The following is a 25,782-nucleotide window of genomic DNA, read 5'->3' on the forward strand; positions in this document are numbered from 1 at the left end:
TCCTGGCTCAATTAAAGCAATGACATTATTTGTTATCTGACCAACAGTTGCTGGGATGACAGTTTCGCAATGGGCAGCAATCACGTGGGTTTGACCACAATTTTCATCGGCAAACATGAGCACATTACCAAAAATTTAACGGTATGGGCGCCCATATTGATGATGGCACGGTTTTGTTGCAGAAAGTCGCTGAATTTGGTTGATTGATCCAGGACTTTAGTTGATGGGGAAATGGATGGAATTTCGGATCTATTACGTACATCAGGCATTGGGAATTTAGGGGTGACATTAATATCTCTAGGCAATGTAGAGGGTAGAGGGGGTGGTTGTGTTTGTATGAACTGACTTTGTTGCTTGGGTTAGACATGTGGTGAATAATGTTCATTGAAATTTCCACTCGTTTGCCAAGAAGTGTTTGGGTAAAAGCTGTTGTAATTTGGTGGGGAATATCCAGTTACTTGTGGGGCCCCTTATGTCCCCATATGGAAAGCCCTTGGGAGTTTAAATACCCAGCATAATTCTCAGGGTGTGGTGGTGGTGCCAGGGGTTACTGATGGTTATGACAAGGGGGCTGAGGAGGAGGGACTACCGACTTTGGGGGTGAGCTGGTAAACTGGTCGTACCTGCTTCATTTCAATATCTTGCAACATGCCCAACTCTTTGGCAGGTATTGCAGATTGGCTGCCCGTCTGTTGTTCGAAGGTTTCTTCCTCTGCTGTCTCGCCGGGGATATCTTTTACCTACGCTGAATTCGTGTCCGTGTGTTGGGGCATTTTGTGGAGTGTCTTTCCTGATAATCTGATTTCGCCCCGAACTGCTGCTATGATTTCCCTTTTCATGGCGTCGATATCCTGGGTAGAGGGAGCCTTAACAGCGGGATAATTGGTTGAATTAAAATAGGTGCTACTGCGGATGTTAGTGGTCGATCAATAGTGGACATTAGAGTTGCACTTGGCTCTCGAGCTGTGCTAGACGTTGTCGTTCTGTGAGGTTATCATTAGAGATTGTTTCTACTTGTTTCTCCGAAGCTTTCTTCTCACTTAGGAGATCATGTATCTGATTTATTACATTATTTGGAGCAGGTGACTCTGTTTTGCCACATTTAGTACTTCTGCTGACAATAGGGAGCTTTAGCGCTGACTACGAGTACGAGATTCGTCATTCTCGCGCGTTGTTTGCTTACGCCATCGGTCAAAACTCGTAGTCGCTGAGCTTTTGAGTACGAGTTTTTTGATAAATTTCGTACTCGAAAGCCCAACGACTACGAGTTTTGGCTGATGGCGTAAGCAAACAACGCGCGAGAATGACGAATCTCGTACTCGTAGTCGTACTCGTAGTCACTGCTAAAGCTGTCTAGATCTTTCAGGCGCGTTAAGGATTCTGCTTCCTTGAATGTTGTTGGGCGGTTCAAAATGACATGCGATTTTAACTGGTCGTTTAGTCCTGATATGAAACAGTTTATTCTGTTTGTGTCATTAAGTCGGCTGCATCTACGAATAATGTCCTCTGTGCAACAGTTAAGGCCTTCGCCCTTACCTTGCTTTCGGTCATTTAATTGTTGTCTCCGAAGGAACTCTTCGTTTGGTGAAGCAAATCGCTGTCAAAGGGCCGTTATTAAATTAACACAATTGTTCCTTGTCTCGTCTGGTATCGTATGTAGCCATGCCAACGCTGGTCCTTCAAACAGTAGCATTAATGCAGACAGTTTCTTGGCGATTGTCCAATTGTGAAACTTGCTGTATCGTTCAAATGTATCGATAAAGTCGGTGCTATCCTCGTACGAAAGCCCACTGAAAGATTTTGGGCGAAAAGATTACGATGACGATTGTCCTTCAATGGCAGCTTGCATGGCTGCCATTTGTGTTCGGAGTGATTCGACCGTTTCTTCGACGTGTCCGGCCTCGCGAATGTCAACTATGGCGTCCCTTTGCATAGTTCTTTTGACGTATTTGATAATATTCCGTAAGTCTTACACCAATGTTCACAAACGGCGAATCGAGCCGCCAAAAAGTCTGATTCCCTGTGCTTTGTATTTGTAAACAATACGTTTCTTGTCGGAGTCACCAATGTTATGCTCGTATAAATACTTTATTCGTCAATACTTCGATCATACACAAACTCGTTGTCTTTGCACATCTCTTCTTCGTTATCTCCAAAAAAGACCCCTTCTTCTCGTACTTTTCCCAAAACTATTCGTCTTCGTCATTGCTCAAAATAGAATGTTCACGTGTTCGGCGCATGCAATAGTTACTGTTACAACTATCTCGTAACACGAACGTACTCTATGGATCAGATTTAAATACACAACCACATACACAAAACGAGTTCATATGAGAAACGGCGTATTTTATTTGTCTTTTTCGTATTTTCAGCGTCTTCTGAATTTTCAGTAAGTTGAGAGATGTTGATAAGTTGCGACCACGGTTGCGAGAAGCATTTTGACGGATGGTGTTTACTCAAAGCATGAAGAGTCCAATGCAGTAAACTCTAATAAGACTGGAACGATAACTCAGCAATAAAGACTGGTCATTGGATGAAGCCGATTTGAATATAATTTGCTGATTAAGGCGGGAGCCGCGCGAGCAAATCAAGTCTTCAAAAGAACTAGGGAGAGTGAGAATTCCGTAAAAATCGTATTTTTTGGCAAAAAATTGCCAGAAAAGTGCAATTTTCATTTGACCACTTCAACTTTAAACAACGAATTTACCCTTTTTGGATAGACCTAAGTAATCCGCATCATCTTACTGTAAAAACCGGCGATGTACCAGCTTTGTACTTGAAATATTTAAAGAATTTGAACGGGCCGAAAAAAAACCTCGCCTTCAACTCGCAAAAAAAATAGGTTTGCACCTGTTCACGTTCATAATACTTGTTTTTTAGTAAAGTCTAAGTGTCAATGCTTGTTTTAAGCTTTTATTCATGAACAGATGAGATGGATTTGTGTTTATATAATAACGTAAATAATTCAAGCAATTTCATTGGTCGAGAGCCATGATCTATAAGAGGACAGACGCACGGAATGACGTCACAGCAATTTTCTTTTTACCGGTTTAATTTTGGATTTTTTTCAGTTTTATTATATAAAACAAATAGATTACAATGAACCGTTGTCTGTTCAGTTATAGATACACGGTATGACGCCATATGTGATAAGAACAAAAGAGTGACCACTCGCCCCGGCGGCTCGTGGCCACTTTTTTTGTTCTTATCACATATGACGTCATACCGTGTATCTATAGGGACCTTAAGCATGTAGGACGGCAACATGACGACGACGTGGTTGGAATACTCCTTTAAATTAATGTTATGATAAAGCGTTGTTGTATATTATTAACAGTACCAGTTTAATGAGATAAAAGACGTTGAAAACATTGTGTTTATGTTTAGGGACAATTCTATAGAGCTAATTCGAGATAGCGCTCACTGGGTCCTGAAATGCAGACGTTCTACATAGGACGTAAGAAACGACGTTTTGCCGTTGTAAACAAAACGTAGACCACGTCTAAAACTCCCATAGGTATTTAATAATTCATTTCTTTTCAATGAAGCATTGTATTGATAGCTGCCGTCGTCGTGTTCCCGTCCTACATGCTTAAGGTCCCTAATAACTGAACAGACAACGGTTCATTGTAATCTATTTGTTAAATAAAAACCGGCGTTGTTTTGGTGGTGTAATTTCAACTCTTGGCCTTCATGGCGGCCATCGGTGCTGGCTTCAAAGATGGCGGCCAAGTTATCGTTCCAGTCTTTTTAGAGTTCACTGGTGCAATGAAACAAAATGTATTCCATTGCACTCTTAGGAAATCGGACTTTCTATTCAATATCACGTGATCGTCATCAACCAATTAAACGATCGAAATTTAACACGGTATTATATAATTGTTAAATATTATTATATACACAAGCGCTGATTATGAGCTAATGGGCAATCTGATTGTCTATCTACTAGACAGATATAAGCTCATATCTGTGTAGTAGAGAAACGTAAACAAAATGGCGGCAAGATTTGGGGAGTTAAACAACGATGAAATTCAAGTTTTCCTTGATAAACCAAAGTGCACCGAAAGGGCGATAAACTTTAAAACAAAAGTATTCAACGGTAGGTTGAAAACTATAGGTTTACAAAATATACGGTTTTGTTTCTGTTTGTCTGTATTTAAAACGTTCGAAAAAAACACGATACGGCATTTAATTATTTAATTTAAAAAAAAGTGTATTCACTAATGTTCAAATCACGAATAAATTTGAAATTTGGTTTGATCCAGCGCTTGTGTATATAAAACAATTCTGCTCACTCCTGTCGTATATGACTAATAGCTAACTCGGCGCATATTATACGACTCGAGTTTGCAGAATATATGTTAATTATACTATGCTGCCACGACTAAACATGAACGTCGCACGAGTTTCGTCTTCCTCGCTATAACAACATAATTACGGTCCAGGACGTCCATTGCCCATATAAATCAGGCATATTGCCTATGTAAAGTATAGGGTCAGAGGTATAGGTTCAATGAGAAACTTTAGGTCAGGGCTATAGGTTCAAAGAGAAACTTAATAGAAATACTTGTAGTCTTGTACATTGTTTTTTAGAGATTTGATAAAGAAGTTACTGGTCCACGATAGGACGAGACGATTAGGTTGTTTAAAGGTACCAATTACTAAATTTATTTTAACTCAACAAGGGTAAAAAACGTTAACCAATCAGATCGTTTGTTTACATTTTGTACGCGGTAAACATATCAGAGGGTTTAAAATTAGTAACATGTAAACAAAAGAGTGAAAAAAAAACAAAAAAAGAAGCGCAAAAAAAAGACAAGTTATGATAAAACGAGCTTTTCTCTTGAATTCTGTCGTGGGAATTTTGCAGATTCGGCCTACAACGTGAAATATTTATGTTCGAATAGTTATGCTACTACATGTGTAGACACGTAATATGACAAGGACCAAGGTATTTCATTACTCTCTTTACTATAAATACACCACCGTTTCAAAAATCTTGTGGTTTTAACTGTTTTTATGATACTCGGACTGTGCTTGCTTCGACTGTGTTGCGTTGTGAATACTGTATGTTTTGCCTTTTGTGGATATATAATGTCTTCCTTATTTTTTAATTATACTTTTATTAACTTAAATGCCATATTGGCATAATGTAGCAGCATACCCTAACATTTAAGGGTGGTCTTATACAAAAAAATCACGATTTATTCTGTTGGATGGAACTTAATGTCTCCCTAATCGATCCTGGATATTTTTCCTCAAAAATATATATGTAAAGAACGCGAGATTTAAATGAAAAGTTTTATTAATTAGGGTTTTACCCTGAGCAAACAAAGGGGGTCCATTGACTTATTCTATTGTTTCATTGTTCTATTGTATTGTTCTCTATAATTTATTAATTAGGCAGATTTAGCTCGAGGACGCGAACTTCAAAGAGGACGTGAGAATGGCGAATGAATGGCGTGATACGCCTATACAGGGTGTATCAAAAAAAAGGAGACCTTTAGAAATCAAGCTATTGTTAAAATTTGAATGCCTTTTCAATTGCATTTGCACAAATGCTGAACCGTAGTGCGTTAAATATTGATGGCATGCATGCATACATTAGAAAATGAATTGACGTTTGTACATAAGATTGTCTGCTCCTGGGAATTTGAAAATAACTTTAATAGCATAAGGAAAAATAACGACCCAAAAATATTCAAATGACCAAGCACACTACCAGAACAAAAATGGTTCAACTGACTTCGGAGCAAAGAGTTTTTGTAGTCTTAACTTATACCTAGCCTGCCGTCATCAGAAAAGCAGTTCGCGATATGCACATGCAAGCGTACGGTAGTTTGTGTTGAGAGAAATGGAGGCCACGTTGGAGGTCATGGTCCATGACATTTAGTTCTTTTGATGTTCAATTTATCAGTAATTTTCAATCCGGATCGAAATGTCAAGTGAATCTGTGTCAGATCAAGTTGTAATTCATTCCTGACTCATGTACACATTTTAATAGGCAGAGTTTGTAAAATGGGATGCTGAGCCATTCCGGATTCAAAGTCAATTCTAACTCATGTGAACAGCCCTAATACTCGCACGCAGTGTTAAAAATTAATGAACAAATGATTTGTTCATGTTTTGAAGGAACAGCTAAAGCAATCTACCACGCATACTGTTATCGCTTTTGTGCTTAGTCGTTTGTGCTTAGTCATTTGAATATTTTTGGGTCGTTATTTTTCCTTATGCTATTAAAGTTATTTTCAAATTCCCAGGAGCAGACAATCTTGTGTACAAACGTCAATTCATTTTCTAAAGGTCTTCTTTTCTAATGTATGCATGCATGCCATCAATATTTCACGCACTACGGTTTAGCATATGTGCAAATGCAATTGAAAAAGCATTCAAATTTTAACAATAGCTTGATTTTTAAAGGTCTCCTTTTTTTTTGATACACCCTGTATATGGACATGCCACGCCATTTATTCGCCATTTTTACTTCCTCTTCGACGTTCGCGTCCTCAAGCTAAATATATGCAAAACGTTTTCCGTTGCTTTTCTTAGCAAACTAAAATTCTCATTCCTCTTATTGTGTGAAAAGATTACTCAAAAAGTAATAAAGCTAACTTGATAAAATAATCATGGTAGACTTAAAGACAATTGGGTCGGACATGAACCTAAAAGTGTTGTATTTCGTTCAGTCAAGTAAAACAAGACGCCTGTTCTGGCGTTAACTCCGGCGTGCCGTGCACCTGCCAGTCTTTAATATAAAGCTTCTGAACATAAACAATACAGTTCATACTCATTTAGATGCCTTGCCAACCTATATGTTATTCGATCGCGAAATTCAGAAGCACATCGTACTTTAAAAAGTACAGAAGTTCAATTGTTCAAAATTGTAAATAAACCGCATGATACGTTCACTTTGTCTTACACTTTGCCTTTGGAATTCGCGCTTATATAGTTATATTAAATATTAAATCAGTTCTCCAACCAAAAAACTTGAAGAAACAGCTAACACAAGCCCAGTTCGTTTCCGAGAGAACTCCCAGCAGTGTGACAAAATGCGGAGAAACAAGATGCGGTACCTGTGCAATCATAGTGACCGGAATTGATATCAAACTGAAGAACGGCAAAGCGTGGAATATAAAATGTCAGATGAATTGTAAATCGCGGAACGTTATATACGTTCTACTCTGCACAAAATGCAAAAGTTTTTATGTCGGCCAAACTGAAAATCTCCGTCACAGAGTTACGCTACACAGACAGCAAATAAACCATGAAGAATAATGCCACTTAGCAGTAAGTGAGCACATCAGAAAATGTAGCAATGACAACTTCCAGATTATGCCGATTTATCAATGTGACAGTCATTCAGACCGCTTAGTCAGGGAGTCAAAGGAAAGAGACATTATAACTATACTTCAGCCGGATTTAAATTCATGTTAATAATAATACCATGCAGTTTATGTTAGATTTTGTTATATATTTTCATATCTTTGTTTGTGTGAAATATTTATGTAAATAATTACCATTAAGTAATCCAACACCACACGTGTAGTGACGTAGTGGCAAACCAGTGAAATATGTAAATATAGGATATCACAGCTTATTTCTTACAAAGTATTCAGCACCTGAGGAGCTTTCAATAAAGCGAAAACGTTTGTGCAAAATGATTAGATTTAGTGTTGTTTGATATCCTTTGTTTGATCTTCATTGCTTCCAAGACGAATATATATATATATTAATATATATATATATATATATATATATATATATATATATATTAATTTAAAAATACTAAAGTTGCAGCCAGGAGTAGTCATATTTATAAGATAAAAGGGGTTGACACTGGCTATAAAAACGTAAAACAACGTTTATTTACTAGTTAAAAGACGTTTCGGTCAAAAATCTAAGACCTTCGTCGGTTAAAATGGTGTTGAAAATATACTAGTTATATACAAGTTGATATGTTATTTGAATTGCTAATTTAGAGTAACATAAATGCCAGGTAATTCGATGTGATCATTACCGGCATTGGTGGCCCTTTGGGAATGCCATGCTTCAAGGAACAAACGGTGTCGATAATTGTTTGCTTTGTCTATAATCTTGGGGTTTTTTAAATCTATACTGTGTTTGTGTAAAGTTGCGTGTTGGGCTAATTTAGAATTCTTATCCTGGTTAATGATGGCTCGTTGATGTTCTTTGAGCCGGGTCCGGAGTGCACGTTCGGTCTGTCCAATGTACACAAATTCACAATTCTGACAGTTGATTTGGTATATCACTTCCCTGGACTGCATAATATTTGGTTTGTCTTTGGGTTTTGAAAAGCAGTTGTTCAAGGTCCTAATGGGTTTATAGCCAACTTTGAGATTTTCGCGTCTAAGTACTCTGGCAATGCGTTCTGAAACTCCTTGGATGTAGGGTAATACAACTAGGCCTGCAGAATCATTCTCATTGTTGGTTCTATCTTTTGAACATTTACGCATAGTATCACAATTTTTGAATGAATTTGGTGGAATATCCATTACTTTGTGAGTACTTTCAGCATGACGTGTTTTTCTTTCTTTGCGTTTGCCATTTCTTGTAGACGGAATGTGTCTGCACGGTCTAATAAAGTGTTGACAACGGAACGTTTGTGGGTGGCTGGGTGGTGGGAATTGAAATCTAGGTACTTGTCTGTGTGGGTTGTTTTCCGGTAAACCTTGATTTGTATGTGTCCATCTTTGCGGTATGTGATGGTATCTAGGAAAGCAAGTTTGTTGTCTTGCTCCATCTCAATTGTGAACTGTATGTGTGGGTTGATTGAATTCAAGTGGTCGTGGAATTCTTGTACATGGTCTTTATGTAGGCCTGTGTGGCTATCGTCTACAAAGCGAAACCACCATATAGGAGGGTGCGCTGCTGATGTAATGGCCTGATCTTCAATGTGTTCCATGATTATATTCGCCACGGTGGCACTAATGGGGGAGCCCATGGCACAACCGAATATTTGTTGATAATACGTGTTTTCATACGTGAAATAGCTGTTTGTGAGGACAAATTTGAGTAATCTTAAGATGATTGTTCGGGAGATGTCTGTCCGATCATGGAGAACAAACTTGCTTTCCTAGATACCATCACATACCGCAAAGATGGACACATACAAATCAAGGTTTACCGGAAAACAACCCACACAGACAAGTACCTAGATTTCAATTCCCACCACCCAGCCACCCACAAACGTTCCGTTGTCAACACTTTATTAGACCGTGCAGACAACATTCCGTCTACAAGAAATGGCAAACGCAAAGAAAGAAAACACGTCATGAAAGTACTACAAAGTAATGGATATTCCACCAAATTCATCAAAAATTGTGATACTATGCGTAAATGTTCAAAAGATAGAACCAACAATGAGAATGATTCTGCAGGCCTAGTTGTATTACCCTACATCCAAGGAGTTTCAGAACGCATTGCCAGAGTACTTAGACGCGAAAATCTCAAAGTTGGCTATAAACCCATTAGGACCTTGAACAACTGCTTTCCAAAACCCAAAGACAAACCAAATATTATGCAGTCCAGGGAAGTGATATACCAAATCAACTGTCAGAAATTGTGAATTTGTGTACATTGGACAGACCGAACGTGCACTCCGGACCCGGCTCAAAGAACATCAACGAGCCATCATTAAACAGGATAAGAATTCTAAATTAGCCCAACCGCAACTTTACAAACACAGTATAAGATTTAAAAACCCAAGGTTAAGACAAAGCAAACAATTATCGACAACGTGTTGTTCCTTGAAGCATGGCATTCCCAAAGGGCCACCAATGCCGGTAATGATCACATCGAATTACCTGGCATTTATGTTACTCTAAATTAGCAATTCAAATAACATATCAACTTGTATATAACTAGTATATTTTCAACACCATTTTAACCGACGAAGGTCTTAGATTTTTGACCGAAACGTCTTTTAACTTGTAAATAAACGTTGTTTTACGTTTTTATAGCCAGTGTCAACCCCTTTTATCTTATAAATATATATATATATATATATATATATATATATATATATATTAATATATATATATATATATATATATAAATGTTTAATCTAAAAATATTGTCATCGCTACACGGTGTTTCACGCTCAATAAGGCGATCATCAGGCGAATGGATACATTGATCTTCATTGCTTCCAAGACGAATATATATATATATATATATATATATATATATATATATATATATATATATATATATATATATATATATATATATATATAAATGTTTAATCTAAAAATATTGTCATCGCTACACGGTGTTTCACGCTCAAGGCGATCATCAGGCGAATGGATACATTCAACCGCAGTAACCACAACGTCAAATTGCATTACACAACCAACACCGCCAGACGCAAAACTCCAACCATCAGTAACAACCGAAAACGAAAAGTCATTTGGTTCAATCCTCCCTTTAGCAAAAACGTACAGTCAAACGTGGCCCGTGATTTCCTGAAATTGATCGACAAACATTTCCCTCAAACATCGCGGCTCCACAAAATCTATAATCGAAACACAGTAAAGGTCAGCTACTCCTGCATGAACAACATCAAAAATGCTATCTCAAGCCACAACCATCGTGTGTTAGAAAAACGAAACGATGAGCCCAAAGAGAATCACTGCAACTGTCGTAGAAAAGATGAGTGCCCGCTAGCTGGAAAATGTCTGACCAAGAGCCTCGTTTACAAAGCCGAAATAACATCAACGGAAGACGGAAAGACGAAGGAATATATTGGAATGACAGCAGGAGACTTCAAGAAACGTTTTGCCAACCATAAGAAGTCTCTGAACAATATCAAATATTCGACGGAAACAGAGCTCTCGAAGTATGCGTGGAAATTGAAACAAAGCGAAAGAGAATTCACAATCAAGTGGTCCCTTCTAAAGCATGTCCCTATGTTTAGACCTAGTGGGAGAAGCTGCAACCTTTGCCTGGAAGTAAAGCTGTTTATTTTGAAAGCAGACAAAGACAGAGTGCTGAATAAGCGCTCGGAGTTGTTTTCTAAGTGTAGACACCGCTTTAAATACAGTGCGCACAAATTCAAACCTTAGGCGCACGCCCTAGTATGCAATCCTTACGCGTCAAAAACCGTTAAATGTATCCATTCGCCTGATAATTGCCTTGAGAGTGAAACACCGTGTAGCGATGACAATATTTTTAGATTAAACATTTATTCATTTGCTCTATTTATTGATATTGAGCACTCTTTGTTCAAGTACGGACAATATTATATATATATATATATATATATATATATATATATATATATATATATCTATATATCTATATATATATATATATATATATTATAATATATAATATTATATATATATATATATATATATAATATATATATATATATATATATATATTATATATATATATATAATATTATAGAACGATGCTCTACCGTCTGAGCTGCAAGGCCAAGTTGGGAACGACTGTGATTTTTACTGAAGTTGTTAATGACGATTAGCGTTCTGCAACTGACTTCTAAATACCGTTGAGCAGAATAAAGATTTTCTTGATCGTTTGATTGTATGAGAGGAAGCTGTTTTCAGTCTAAATTCTGAAGTCAAAACAAGAAACGTGAGAAACTACGCGGAACATAGCCAACGGTCATCCACCAGATCTTAATGTCGAATTTTTGCAGGGAGCAAATCAAATAATGGTATGGGTTGGCTTGACTAGAAGAGACATAGTATTGGTCCCCATTTGGCGGAAACCTCGACACAAGAGAGTGTTTAAGAATTATCCGCTATAACGTGATACAAAGAGATTTTCACGTCCACAATATTGACAGAAATGTCAATGATGGCAACAAGGAGGGGCTCGATCTCACGCCAGCAATGCGACAATACGCTATCTTCGTGGGCAATTTCCAGGTCTACTCGTAGGTAAACGCGGCGATTGGTCCTGGCCTCTACGCTCTCCTGACTTGACAGTGTGTGATTTCTTTCTTTGGTGATATTTAAAACATGAAATTTGGAACGCAACTATTCAGCAACAGCCAAGGAATTTGAGAGCTTCGAGAAGCGGTTGTTATGGCGTACAACAACTTGGAGCAGGAATTGATCCACAATGCGTTCGACTGCATGATTTCCCACGCAAGATGTTGTGTCCGTGTTGCTGGATATTCATTTCCTGATGAGTCAGGATTTGCCTGGCGAAGCTAACAATATTTGTTCTTACTTTTGCGTGTTGTTTTCGTTCTATTTCAAAACATTTTTTGCTTCTTCCAGAAACGCTACCTTGAGTTTAAACGCCTATATCTTGGCTAATATTGTGTATAAATGTACAAGGTTTGGCTAATATTGTATGGAAATGGAAATGTACAACAGATTTTATTACTTTAAGCACAATTTCGAAAAAGACGACGACGAGAACGAAGAAAAAGCGCTGTGAGCGTAGTTGCATGACTATTCAAATATATATAAATACTGTTGCCAGAGTCGTGCCGGGCGGGAAGCGTATTCGAAATATATAATATATTTGATAGTAACGTTTCGTCTTAACTTAAGACATCTTCAGACTAAATGATAAATTACATGATTCAAATTATTATGAACTTATTTAGAACGTGATGTTATTTTCTCATTCCTTCTGTTTACAGGTTTCGAATTTTATGCTCTCGGATTGGTCTAGCGGGCAAAATGTAGACAAACGATCTGATTGGTTAACGTTTTTACCCTTGTTTTTTAACGTAACTTGTTCGAGTTTTTTGGCCATTTAATAATAGCTTATTTTGTTTAGAATGGTGCAGAAGATGTTAAAGCGCATAAGTGGTTTCGGGGAATAGATTGGGAAGTAGTTATTCAAAGAAAATTAAAGGTAATTTTTTTATTAAAGGTAGCTATATGTAATAATGTGATGTTGCTCATACAATTTGAGATTTAAACAGTATCAGCGTTCCGGCTTTTTAAGTTCCTTCTAAATAATAACTGACAAAAGTTCCGAACGTCTGACATAATGGCGTACAACTTCAGTTTCGTATTTTCATTTCCGGGTATAATTAAAATCTTCGGGCGGAACTTGTGCCCTCTCTACGACAGTGCGGGGCTGAAATTTCACTTTTCTAAATAATAGCGACAAAAATTGGCCAACGTTATCATATCGACACATATTTTACAGCTATTCTTCATATTGTTTGTTGCAAATTCGATCATTTTTTTAGCTTAAGCTGGAAATTTCCGGTCTTCCATTCCGACGTCACTTCGGGTTTTCGCTGACATGATTTAACGCCGATTACCTGGAAACTACTTGCACGTGGTCCATGCATGCGGGTTGGTCTTTTTGCGCGGGTCGCGGGTCATTAAAACTTGCGCGGGTCCAACAAAACTGGCGCGGGTGATTGTTCCGGTTGGCGCGGGTGTGTTTAGTATCCAGCATGTATCCAGTATAAACAAACACTCGCTTGTTCTCGCTCGCGGGCTGCCGCTGTATTTTATGAGGAATTTATGAGGAAAATTAAATTCGTTTGACTTCGATTCCTGGGATATTTCTGAGTTTAAGTGGACCGCGAGTTTTAGACAGAGAACGAACGCCACCAGCAATAATACACGCGTAGTCAGTGACAGGGTATCAGGGGTCAACACGAAAATACATATTCAGCATGAGGGGTCAGCATCAGGGGTCAAGATGAAAATACATATTCATTGCGCAAACTAATTATTTCCACACGTTATAAATCCCGCTCAGTGGCGTAACTAGAACGATAATTTAGGGGGGGGGGGTGAATATTCATATATCCAGTTCTGCCCTACGGATTTCTTCCGTAATTTCTTCTGCACTACTATCCCCCCGCACAATTATCGCTCTGGTTACGTGATCAGGGGGATCACGCTCTTATACAAAATGCAAGCAACGAAAAGCTCTAACCATAATAGGATTATGCATTTTTCGAGCTCCCGATTAATCGATCAATCGAATATTTTTTTAAGATTAATTTTGCCTTTATACAGGAGTTTTTGCAATATCATATCGGATTGTTTAGTTTTTGGATTGTCGGATTATATGATTTTAAATTATATACAAAACCGCACATTGTTACGGGAAAGTTTAAAATTGTTACAAATTAGCGACTATGAACACCAAATATGGTTCACGCAGATTTAAAATATTCATACTGACTAGTATAACCTGCAAATATTTAAAAAAACATAGCAATAAGCCCAATTATGTCCTATTGTGATTAACTATAGACACGATTATGCAATTACGTTATTATACCGATGAGACCAGTCCCATTTATTTTTTGTTTCGTTCAGCCGCCAATCGTTCCAAGAATGCGGCACGCCGGTGATACCAAAAATTTTGACGACTACCCTGATGAAGACTGGCAAAGTGCGTTACCAGTCAGTGCAAAACAGCTCGAGCCATTTAAGGACTTCTAAGTTATCTACCAGGAAGTAAGGTATGAATTGATATCCTGTAATAGCTTCGAATAGCTAGAGTCTTGTGGGAGGCAGGCTGCAGGTCTTAACAGTCGGAAGTTGCCTTTGTTGCCAAGCGCGCATGCTCTTAAGGAAGCGTAATACAGCTCTCGTTTTGGTAGTCGACGATGCAAAATTTTTTTCCGTGGACAGTCGGGCACATCTTTCATCCGCGCCCAGGCTTTCACGCATTAGAAATAGATCTCTTCGTACCCTGTTTTAATTTTTAGTTAAAGTTTAGTTCAAATTTTAGTTCAAATTTTGATCTTCTAAAACGCTTTGAAGGCAAAAAGACGTTAGATGTACGCTATTTTTTTAATAATAACGATGAATTTATAGTTGCAAAACATATCCTAACAGCAACGCTTCGATAAAATGCGCGATATCCCGAAAACTCGCTTGATTTAGAAGCTGTAATCGAAGTCTCTTCTCCAGCCATTTTGAATTTCCCACGTTTTGACTTTTGAAAATTATCATTGCGCGCGCAAGGCACACCACTGCAACTTGTGTGGCATGCAAAGAGGACTAGTGAACAGTGTCCGCTGAATGCTTAATGCCGGGCGCGAATCAGAGATGTGCTCGACCATCAAAGATGTTCCTGAGTGTCTACGGAGAGAAAATTTGCGTCGACGATCGTAAAGCTTAAATTAAAAATAATAAGCGATTATATGTCCATGTTGATTTCCACAGATGAACATTCACAAAAATGCAGTTGTTAGGCGTGTAAATAAGTCCAACAGCAGAACAACAACAACATGAAAAGCTATATTTAATAATCATTGCCTAATCTCCCCCAAGTCCCACCCCTCAGGAGGCCATCGGCCACTCCCGACTATGATGCATAACATCTCCCCTCCTTTACACGAGATACAACTTATAAAATTATTAGTTTTATAGAGAAAAATTATCAGACTGTTTCAGTCTCTGTCCTGACAAACAATATTGTAAACAACAATAACTCCCTAATAAAGTTCATAGTCTTTAAATCTGCTGGGTGGTCGCACGTTTCTTCCTGCACGGGTAGTATAAGGCGGAATTTGAACAGTAGGTTGTTGGAGCTTTTCGGCTTTGGTAGTAATTTCTCCTTGATCAGGTCGTGAAGACGTGGTAGGTGGTAAACCATGTTCCGAGTATGATGTGGTAGACGGTGGATCTTCAGTTGAGCCAGGAGGGGAGTGACTAGTGTATGGTTGCAGTGGGTGTGTTTCACGAAGATGGGTTGGTGCTGCTGCTGGTCGAATCTGGGTACGATTTCGGCGAATAGTACAGCCGCCTATATCTATGTTGTAAGACCGTGGAGAAGATGAATTGACAATTTTGCCATACATCCATGGTTGTCCACGCCGAGTTGGTCTTGGTTTTGCATATGCATACGACCCCATGGGTAATGAAGGCAGGGAAAGCTGTACAGTTTTGTCATAAGAGGCCTTAGATGCTATTCGGTGGTTGACAATCTCTTGGGTCACAGTTTGGGGATCGGGTGTAACTGGTAAAAGATGTTCTCTACGTAGTGGTAGACTAGAACGTGTACGTCTTCCCATTAGACGTTGCGCTGGAGAAAACGAATAACCCCATGGAGGAGTGTTGCGTATGTTGAGGAGGGCGAGGTGGTAATCCCCTGATTTCTTTAGAACAGATTTAGCATCCTTGACCGCAGCCTCCGCTTTTCCATTGCTTCGTGACCAATAAGGTGAAGAGGTTATATGCGCAAACCCATACGATTGGCGAAAACCCGGTATTCATTTGACACAAACTGTGGACCGTTGTCTGTAAGACAACGTAGCGGAATGCCATGTCGAGCAAAATGGACTTTCGTGTGCTGAATCACTGTCATAGATAGAGTATCCTTGAGTTGGTCCAACTCATAAAAGTCACTATAGTGATCAACTGTGACTAGGTAATAGTTCCGGTTGAGCTCAAATTGATCTTGGGACACACATTGCCATGGACACGTTGGTACTGGATGAGATAACATAGGTTCTGCTGTGGCTTGCTTCCCATATTTGGCACAAGTGATGCATGTGGAGCAGGTATATTCTATGTCTTTTGCCATTCCGGGCCAGAAAACAGACTCACGCGCGAAACGAAGGCAATGTTCTGGACCTCTATGGGATTGGTGAATCTTAACTAATGTCTCATTTCTCAATGATACTGGAACGACGATGCGAGTGGACTTGAGTATGAGGCCATCAGCGACGGTGAGCTCCTCTCTAAAATTCCAAAAAGATTGTTTAGGTAACTGCTGTTTTGTTGGAGGCCAACCATGAACAATATGGTGCCCTAGGGTCTGCATATTTGAACACGCCGCCGTCGCTCTGCGCATTTTGTCGCGAGTCGTGTCCCTTACTGAAGTGGAAACTGGATCAACCTGACTGACATGCGCACGAAAAACTTGGAAAATGTCTGAACTCTTGGTTTCTCTCTACAGGGTGCTCTAGAGAGGGTGTCTGCCAAGTAGAGAGAAGTGCCTTTTCGGTAAGTGACGGTGAAGTTGTAACGCTGTAGGAAAAGCATCATTTTCTGAAGACGATTTGGAGCTGAGGCAAGATCGGTCTGTAAAGGCTGGTGGTCAGTATGCACTGTGACATTAGCTTTTCCCAGAAGCCACTGGTCAAACTTGTTGAAGGCCTCAACGATAGCGAGGCATTCCTTTTCTATTTGAGCATAGCGCTGCTCAGTTGCGGTCAGGCTTTTGGAACTATAAGCCACCGGTTGAAGAGACTTCTCATCAAAAGTGATATCCCCCTCTTCCTGGGAAGGCTGTAGAAGGGCTGCCCCAAGGCCGTAGTCCGACGCATCCACCTGAAGTATACCACAGGTGCGTTAACATCATAGTATTTGAGGCAAGGTGCTGACGTGGCTAGTGACTTGGCTCCATCAAACGCTTTCTGGTGCTGGTTTGACCACACAAATGGCACATCGTCCTAGTGAGGGCGATGGTTGTGTGATACTGCTCAGTTGGGGACAGAATTTGCTCAGGTAGTTGATGGATCCCAACAACCGGCGGACTCCCTGCTTGTCATTGGGCGTCGGTAAATTTGTTACTGAATCGACTGTTGTTGGATCTGGTTGAAGGCCATCTGGAGTAATTAGATGAGCCATAAAGGTGGCAACCGTCGTCGTGAATTTCATCTTGGCCGCATTGATCTTCACATGATTTTGCTCAAGGCGTTCAAGTACTGCGATAAGATTACGATCATGATCAACCCTGGACTCCTTGTTAAGGGTCTGCGAAGGATCTAGACAGATGCGGATCTTGCTTGGTTTTGTCTGTGTTGCAATTCTTTCTCGGACAACCATATTAGATATCCACTCCATTGGCTGTGATACTCTTACTAGTTGCCCTGTAGTTTCATAAGAATCTAATGCTGCTTTGATTTTATCAAGCTTGGAAACTGGCTGACGATGGATAGGAGCATGGGTGGGTTTAACATTTGGATCAAGATCAAAGTCAACTGGAGGACCCAGGTGTCCTATACCATTAAATAAAGAGGGACATTCTTGAGTAATGAAGTCCATGGTTAAAGTACCAAGAGGTGGCCAAACTCTTTTAGATGTGTCTGGTGGAGCTGGCGGTGGCCCAATAGCTGAGGTAGTAATATCTTGCTTGAAAATGTCAGGTGGAAGTTGCTTGGCCGAAGTTTCATTTGCAGCACCCAAGGTACATCTGCAAACAAAATCGGCATCTAGGGATAGTGCCCCCAATTTCGTACTTGCATCAACACTCAATAGTGCTGGTTGTGCAGTGTTTATGACTTGAAAGCTGAGGGTTTCAACATAGGATGATCTGGTAGCCTTGAGCTTGAAATAAAAAAAATAGAAAAAAATAAAAACAAAACCTCGGCAAATTTTTAACTCTGTCGCTCATGCCAGAGTAATTATACGTTACTTTTGATGAGAATTTACCTTAGACAAGGATGATCTGCAATTTTTTGCTTAATACTATTTGTTTTACAAAAATTTGCTCATCATTTAGCCAACTCGAACAGTAATATGTGGGAGAAATATTTAGAATTATCGCCAATATAAAAGGCGTATTTTACAGAAAGACCATGCATGCAGTGTAGATTGAGAACAACTTAGAAGGTTTTAAACTTTTACGTGCGTGCCGTACGTGCGAGTGTAAAATCAAAGTTTAAAATCACATAAATTATATCATAAAATTTAAGAAATTTACGAAAGGTACTTACCTTGAAGTATGATTGTAATTCTTTGAGATATACGGAGCATTGTGGGATAACTATGCATACTTCCTGATTATCGGCGGTCAGCGGTCACACTTTAAAGCCATTCAAATTCAAATTAGCAAACACATATAAACCCCAGGTTACAATAATAAAGTCAGTTCTTCCTGGAGTGCTGAACAAAATTGGCGAAGGTCCCAGATTTGGGTAGGGTAAGAACGTTCCACGTTAACACAGACGAGGGTGGGAAGCCATCCCACAATGCTCCGTATATCTCAAAGAATTACAATCATACTTCAAGGTAAGAACCTTTCGTCTAATTTTAAATTATTTTTCAATATACTCCGCATTGTGGGATAACTATGCGACTTCATAGCATCGAAGCCATGTAAAACAACCTGAACGAAAGTGGCAAGGTCATAGAACAATTTTATTCATATTAATCAATAGGAAGGAGCACTAATGATCACAACTACGTAAATAATATTTTCTAAATGTTTTCTCATTAGACCAGTCCGCAGTGCGGAGAATATCAGCGATTGGAACACCTTGAGCATAAGCGTGACTAGTTGAAGCCCTTCTAACACTGTGTTTTTTGAATACCGATGTATCTATACCCGAGGTTTTGAGAATAGATTTTATCCAACGGGCTAGAGTATCGGTTGAAATGTTTTTACGAGGCTTGACGTAGGAGATAAATAATTTAGTGACACGTTTAGCTGGATCAGTACTTCTCAAACACTCAGTACGCAAAATATATTCCGACAAAGTACACTTAGTTCATATCTTGGGATCCTCAGGTAAACACTCAAATGTAACTTGTATAGACTTCCCAGATTTGGAAGTCTTCAAACGTTCTGTAATATTGAAAATTAAACAGTTATCAGATACCCTCTGATTGTTTAAATCTAGAGCACACGAAGTTTGTTCTCGCTGAGCCGATGATAAAGAACAAAGCATAACAGTTTTTAACGTCAAGGTCTTTAAGCTTAGTTCTGCTAAAGGAAACAACGTTCTTAAATAACTCGTTACAGTAATTACATCCCACGTGGTCGAATATCGAGGAGCTGGAGTGCGGAGATTGTAAATCCCTTTCAGTAGTCTGGTTACCAGAGGATGTGATCCAATTGCGATTCCGTTGATAGGAGAAAGTGAAGTTGACAATGCAGAGCGGAATGTGTTGAAAGTGCTGTAACTTTTCCCTTCCTCAAAACATTCAGACAGGAAATTTACCACTTCGTTTACAGATGCTTGAAGTATATCAATTTTTCTTTGTTCCACCAGCGACACCATGTTTTCGTGACCACGATGCGGTAATGAGTTTGGCTGCCGGCTCAGAAAAGCCTCTACTTTCAAGGGATCTCCAGATAACTTCCAGGCGGCTAGAACCAGATGATTTCTCATGGGATGAAGGATTGTGCTCTGAGGTAGATGGAGAAGATTGTCTTTTTTCGGTAACAAAATTGGCGTGTCTATCAGCAGCTGGAGTAGGAGAGGATACCAAGTTTGCGTGGTCCATACGGGTGCTATTAGTAAGAGCAAGGCTCGGTCGACACAAACTTTCTTCAAAACCCGAGATAGCAGACTAAATGGAGGAAATGCATAACATTTCAAGTTAGGCCAACTCATACTAAAAGCATTGATAGCTTCAGCGCCATTTGTTGGGTGCCATGATACAAAACGATCAACTTTGGCATTAAGACTTGAGGCAAATAAGTCGATATCTGGTGTGAGGGTAAGACGAACAATTTTGTCAAATATGGTTCGATCTAATGACCATTCTAAATTTGGGTTAAACCTCCTTGAAAGAGCGTCAGACGTGGTATTCATATTACCCGGAATATATTCAGCATGAACATAAATGTTCCGTATGATACACCATTCCCATAGGTCTCGTAGGAGAGAATTGAGAAGACTAGATTTAATACCTCCCATATTATTTATATATATGAAATGGCTGTAGAGTTATCAAGCTTTAACTGCACGTGGACATGTCGTTTATCGGATACAAACGTCTGTAAGGCATAAAAGGCTGCCAGCAATTCTAGATAATTGATATGATTCGAGGCCTCTAATTTAGACCATAACCCTTGTGCTGGTTGAGGCCACATGTGGCTCCCCATCCCAACAAAATAGCATCTGATTCGATCATGATATCAATCGGTCTCGGTCCAAAAAAAGAGCCGTTAAACTTTGCAAGATTTTGGATCACCCAATTCAAATCAGAAATTGCTTCGGAACTTAAGGACAATTGATGATCAAAATCGTTTGTGATAGATAGTACTTCTGCTTTAAATAACAGACTGCTGGAAAAGCGGAAACTAAGAGCCCAGTGACATGGGCGACCTGCCGAATAGTTAGGTGTTTTCTTGTAACAATATTTGAACAGGCTAGAACAATTTTCTGTATCTTGTCTTCTGACAAAGAGAGTTTTAGTGTTATAGAATCAATGTTGAAACCCAGGAAGTTTATCTGCGTACTGGATTCAAGATGCGACTTTGCATCATTTATTACGAAGCCTAAAGGCCGGCGCACACTAGAGCTATGTGCTTAGCAAAAAGTCATTCGTGGCCATTGGCGTAAGCCAGTTGCTCTCGTGTACGGGCGACTTTTCCGGCGACTTTGGTCATTCGTGTCACGGCAAATGTGTAGCTGGTTTGATAATTTCTGCCTCGCGTGCCGAAATCTTTCCGTGTGCGGCAAACTGAAAGCTGTCTGCTTATGGATTGTCTTAACAGCGCATGCGTAGTATACGAAAGTAAACATCCAAGATGGCGTACAGATTGCAAAAACAAAATTATGTATGAAAGTGAAGACGAAGAGGTGTTGTTATTTTTGTTGCTGTTGCGTCGGACTGGACTAAACACCGTTATTCAAGTGCTATTAATTATATTACCTGTTTGAGAAAGCTTACTAGCTAATTCTGCAATAGCGCATTCCCGTTTCTCTAACAACTGTATTCACCTGTATTCTGGCCAAAGATCAACCAGTTTGTCTTCCAATATTGCCTCAGCCACCAATTCGTTTTGCTTTGTTTGCACCGCTATCTTGGATGTTTACTTTCGTACATTACGCATGCGCTGTTAAGACAATCCATAAGCAGATAGCTTTCAGTTTGCCGCACACGGAAAGATTTCGGCACGCGAGGCATAAATTATCAAACATGCTAGATATTTGCCGTAAGTGGCACGAATGACCAAAGTCGCCGGAAAAGTCGCCCGCACACGAGAGCAACTGGCTTTCGCCAATGGCCACGAATGACTTTTTGCTAAGCACATAGCTCTAGTGTGCGCCGGCCTTAAGTCTTCCAACAATTGGTGCAAAAACATAAGTTGCGCTAAACACTCTTGTTTTGAACTTGCAACTAGAAAAAATCATCTAAATCGATTACGACCTTAAAACCACGTAACCGAAGAAACGATATCACAGGTTTGAGAACTTTTGTGAAAACCCTTGGCGCAAGACTGTAAATGGTAAACAGTTAAATTCGTACGTTGTATCTTTCCAAACAAGTCGTAAATATTTTCTATGATGAGCGACAATAGGGATGCTAAAATAAGCATCTTTGAGATCAAGATATATCATATATAATCGCCTTTTGAAATTAAATTCAATGCTAAATGAACATTCTCCATTTTGAAATGGATCTTTTGAACAAATTGGTTTAATGGTTTTAGATTTATAACGGGGCGCATATCACCAGTTTTCTTTGGGACTAGGAAGAGATTATGAAATAAACTCTCCTGGACAGGAAATAACACGTTTGATTGCTTTTTTCTGTAGAAGCTTATCAATTAAGCAAATATCTGTGGCATTAAACGGGGGTGAATTAGGTAATGTAGATTGAAAAGGTGTGTTATCAAACTCTAAGTGATATCCAGTCACGGTTTCCAACACCCAAGGGTCACTGGTAAGCTCACGCCATTTGTTAACATGCTATATGAGATTACCAGCTACAAATTTACAACTGGAATTATTAGTGTGAGTAGATACCTGTGTTAAGGACGATCTTTCGGGCAGTTGGATGAGGCTGGCGTATGAAAGGCCTCCTTTCCAGATATAAGGACCTTTTGAGTCTCGGCCTGAGCCTAAAAAAGCCCGACGTCCACCACGCTGGTATCGAGTGTTGCTACTGCCACTTTTGTATACAAAATTATTGCTTTGACCCGCCAGCAGTACGAGACATGGTTTTCCTAGCAATTTTGTTAACTTCTCCAATCTCTTTAATGTGCTTGTGCAACTGATCACCAAATAAATTAGTTGACACGGGATTAGATTTACTACACACTGACTGGTATGCAGGTGCAATATCAGGTCTGAGAAATTCTCGTCTCTTCAATGATGTTAAGAACGAGGCATTGCCCAATAGAGTGACTGCATCAGCAACCATAGGAAGAATAGTAGATTGCTCGACCAGCTTGTTTTCAAGCCTAGACTTTAGGAGAAAATCCAAAAGCTGTATCAATGGTTGGGCCGACTTTACCAGAATTTTCTGAATTTCTTGAAGTCCAAGATCTTTAGACTTGGTGTGACGCGGTAGATCGTGCCATAGTTCGAGGTTAACTCGGGGTACACACAGCAAATGGCAATTCTTAGGTGTTTTATACTTATCTTGAAGCTCTTTAAACTTCGTTTCTAGTGGCTTCTTAGATACAGCATCATTTATTCTCTAGGCAATAGCATCGGCAATGTCCGGGCCAACAGATTCGGTTTCCTCAAATATAGAGGGCAAGAACGTACTTGAGTCAAGCGCGTGTGTTGCAACATCTACTTCGTTGGAGGGTCGATTATATTGCGGGTCGATTATATTGTCGAGATTACCAGAGGGATCAAATTGTGGAGACTCAGATGAGTTTGACCCTGCTACCGATTCGGTAGAGCGATTTGCGTTAGACATTTGAATAATTTTGTCACTTAAAATTTTAAGTGAATTTTGAATATCGCCAAGTCCCAACTCATCTTTTAGTTGGTCAATATCGATGTCCAACATCGGTGTTGTATCTACGATTTCGTCCGTAGAGTCGTTGCTGAGAATCTGTACGGTTGGTTCAAACGGAACAGGAGCGCTATTTTGATTTTCTTGAGCCTTGCCGTTTGACTTCGAAGAGGCCGAAATCACAACAAAAATAACGTCCAAAATAAACACAGCCAATCTCTAAAGACAAGAAATGAACGTTAGATAAAGAAAACCGCCAAGGTTTAACGTGAAATTTGTGAAAACAAGGTAACATACAAACCTTACAACACGCTGACACGGCACGAAAGGAAGAACTGACTTTATTATCGTAACCTGGGGCTTATATGTGTTTGCTAATTTGAATTTGAATGGCTTTAAAGTGTGACCGCTGACCGCTGATAATCAGGAAGTTTGCATAGTTATCCCACAATGCGGAGTATATCGAAAAAGAATCTGCTATTGAATAGATGCTTAGGGTTTGATTCTGTTAAAGATTTGGTATGTTTTTCTGCAATAAAATTAATTATATAACTACTTAGAAGGTGGAAAGCAGCCCTAACTAACGGCTGTTTTCATGTGACGTCTGCGTAAACTGGCTATTCTCGCTCTCATGAGCCGGACGTGCATGCTTTACTCTGTTTATATTGCATTTACAGTAAGAAGTCCTGAAAGATAAGAAAGATTCTACCTGAAGACGAAATTTTAAGACGAAAATAAGAAAATGAAAAAGTATTCCCAATGAACCGACCAAAATTCCGTACTCTCAGGGTGGCTGTAATTTTTGAACGATTTTGCACAGTCGTATTCAATAACGTACAGATATTTTATATAGCTAGGAATAACAAAATACCTGCACAATGTCAATGTATTTCTAAATTTTTAAAATAATATTTTTATACTATTTTAATTCTGTCATCGTCGCGTGCATGTTAATTGCATAGTTTTATACTTGTACCTTTGCATACAATTCCAGCCTTGTCTGCCTCCAAATTAATATGGCACATATTTATAAAAAAAATAACGTAAATAACATAAGTGTTTAATAATAAGTGTTTTGCTTGATTTTAATTGTCATAGGCTTTGTTCAACAACATGGTCAATACATGGTCAATACTTTTTGTTTTATAGCGGTGTGTTTTCATCGCGACGTGTTAATCTTGATCACTATTTGCTTGCATGCTGTTGAACGGAGGTAAAAATCGTGAGAGCACGTATAGCGAAGTGAGAGAATTTAAAAACAATGCGCCAACAACTGCACATAATCACAATGCCCCTCGATCCTAAAAAAATGCTTTTTACTGTCTTCTTCAAACTCAAATCTCAATCTCTTTCAACAATGTCCAAACGTGATAAACCTCGTTACACTATTCCGTGTTAGTTTTTGTATTTCGGATCATCCACGTTGATCCGGTATAGGATTTTTCTTGATACCAGATTGATTCAAAATACAAACAAAATGGCGGACAACAAAGTAGGCCGTGGGATGAGCATCGAAAAGATGCAATTCCGTTGCACTCCTCGTGGAACTACGTAATTTTTACATGAATCAATAGATAAAAACTTAATTTATCAGAATCCGTTGCTCCCCAAGTGAAACAGGTGCACAATTGGAAAAAAAATCCCTCCAAAGTTTGTTATTTTGGCGCTTCGAAATATTCGAACCGCCATTGTTTTAATAGCAAATACGCATGCGCATGTCACCCAAAGTCGCACTGCGCACGCTCAAACAGGAAAATGGATTTTCCCTGTGGGTTTTCCCCGATTTTCCTGTATCAAACAGGACGGAGAATATATAAATATACATACAACTCACACAATCAAGGGACAAGTTAAATATTTCGCTTAACTATAGCCTTCACATCACTAACAAAGCCTGGAGGAATAGCAGAATCCTTGGATGAATTCATTTGTGCAAGGGCAGTCTCATGGCACAATACAAATTAGTGTGACATGCAATGTCCAAAGCCACTCAATAGAAAAATTACTGAGGCTGAACCTGTCAGTTGTCTAAGTGTTATGGCGAGTGCTATGCTCTTGGGCGTAGGATTCCTTCCCCCAGATGCTAAATTCACAAGGTCTTGTACAATTGATGTTAGTTTGGCACTGTTCTTGCCCTCAATTGGCACGTACTCACTTAAAGTTGGCTCCGAAGAGAATCCACATATCCAAGCCAATA

The 25,782-nt window shown here is 39.2% G+C and overlaps 1 protein-coding gene across 1 annotated transcript in view; it reads left to right on the forward strand.

Annotated features, from left to right (window-relative positions):
• The window catches only part of LOC114536138 (cAMP-dependent protein kinase catalytic subunit PRKX-like), a 38,614-nt gene extending 13,985 nt beyond the window's left edge, over positions 1-24,629 (forward strand). Inside the window, exons 6-9 of the mRNA XM_028557489.1 lie at positions 4,594-4,651; positions 12,787-12,864; positions 14,301-14,446; positions 24,263-24,629. Coding sequence (XP_028413290.1) covers positions 4,594-4,651; positions 12,787-12,864; positions 14,301-14,426 — 262 coding nt within the window. The 3' untranslated portion in view covers positions 14,427-14,446; positions 24,263-24,629. The remainder of the gene's footprint in view (positions 1-4,593; positions 4,652-12,786; positions 12,865-14,300; positions 14,447-24,262) is intronic.
• Positions 24,630-25,782: the final 1,153 nt, after the last annotated feature.

This window comes from Dendronephthya gigantea, unplaced genomic scaffold (assembly GCF_004324835.1).
Source record: "Dendronephthya gigantea isolate DGI-Jeju-01 unplaced genomic scaffold, DenGig_1.0 000131F, whole genome shotgun sequence".
Classification (NCBI taxonomy): domain Eukaryota; kingdom Metazoa; phylum Cnidaria; class Anthozoa; order Malacalcyonacea; family Nephtheidae; genus Dendronephthya; species Dendronephthya gigantea.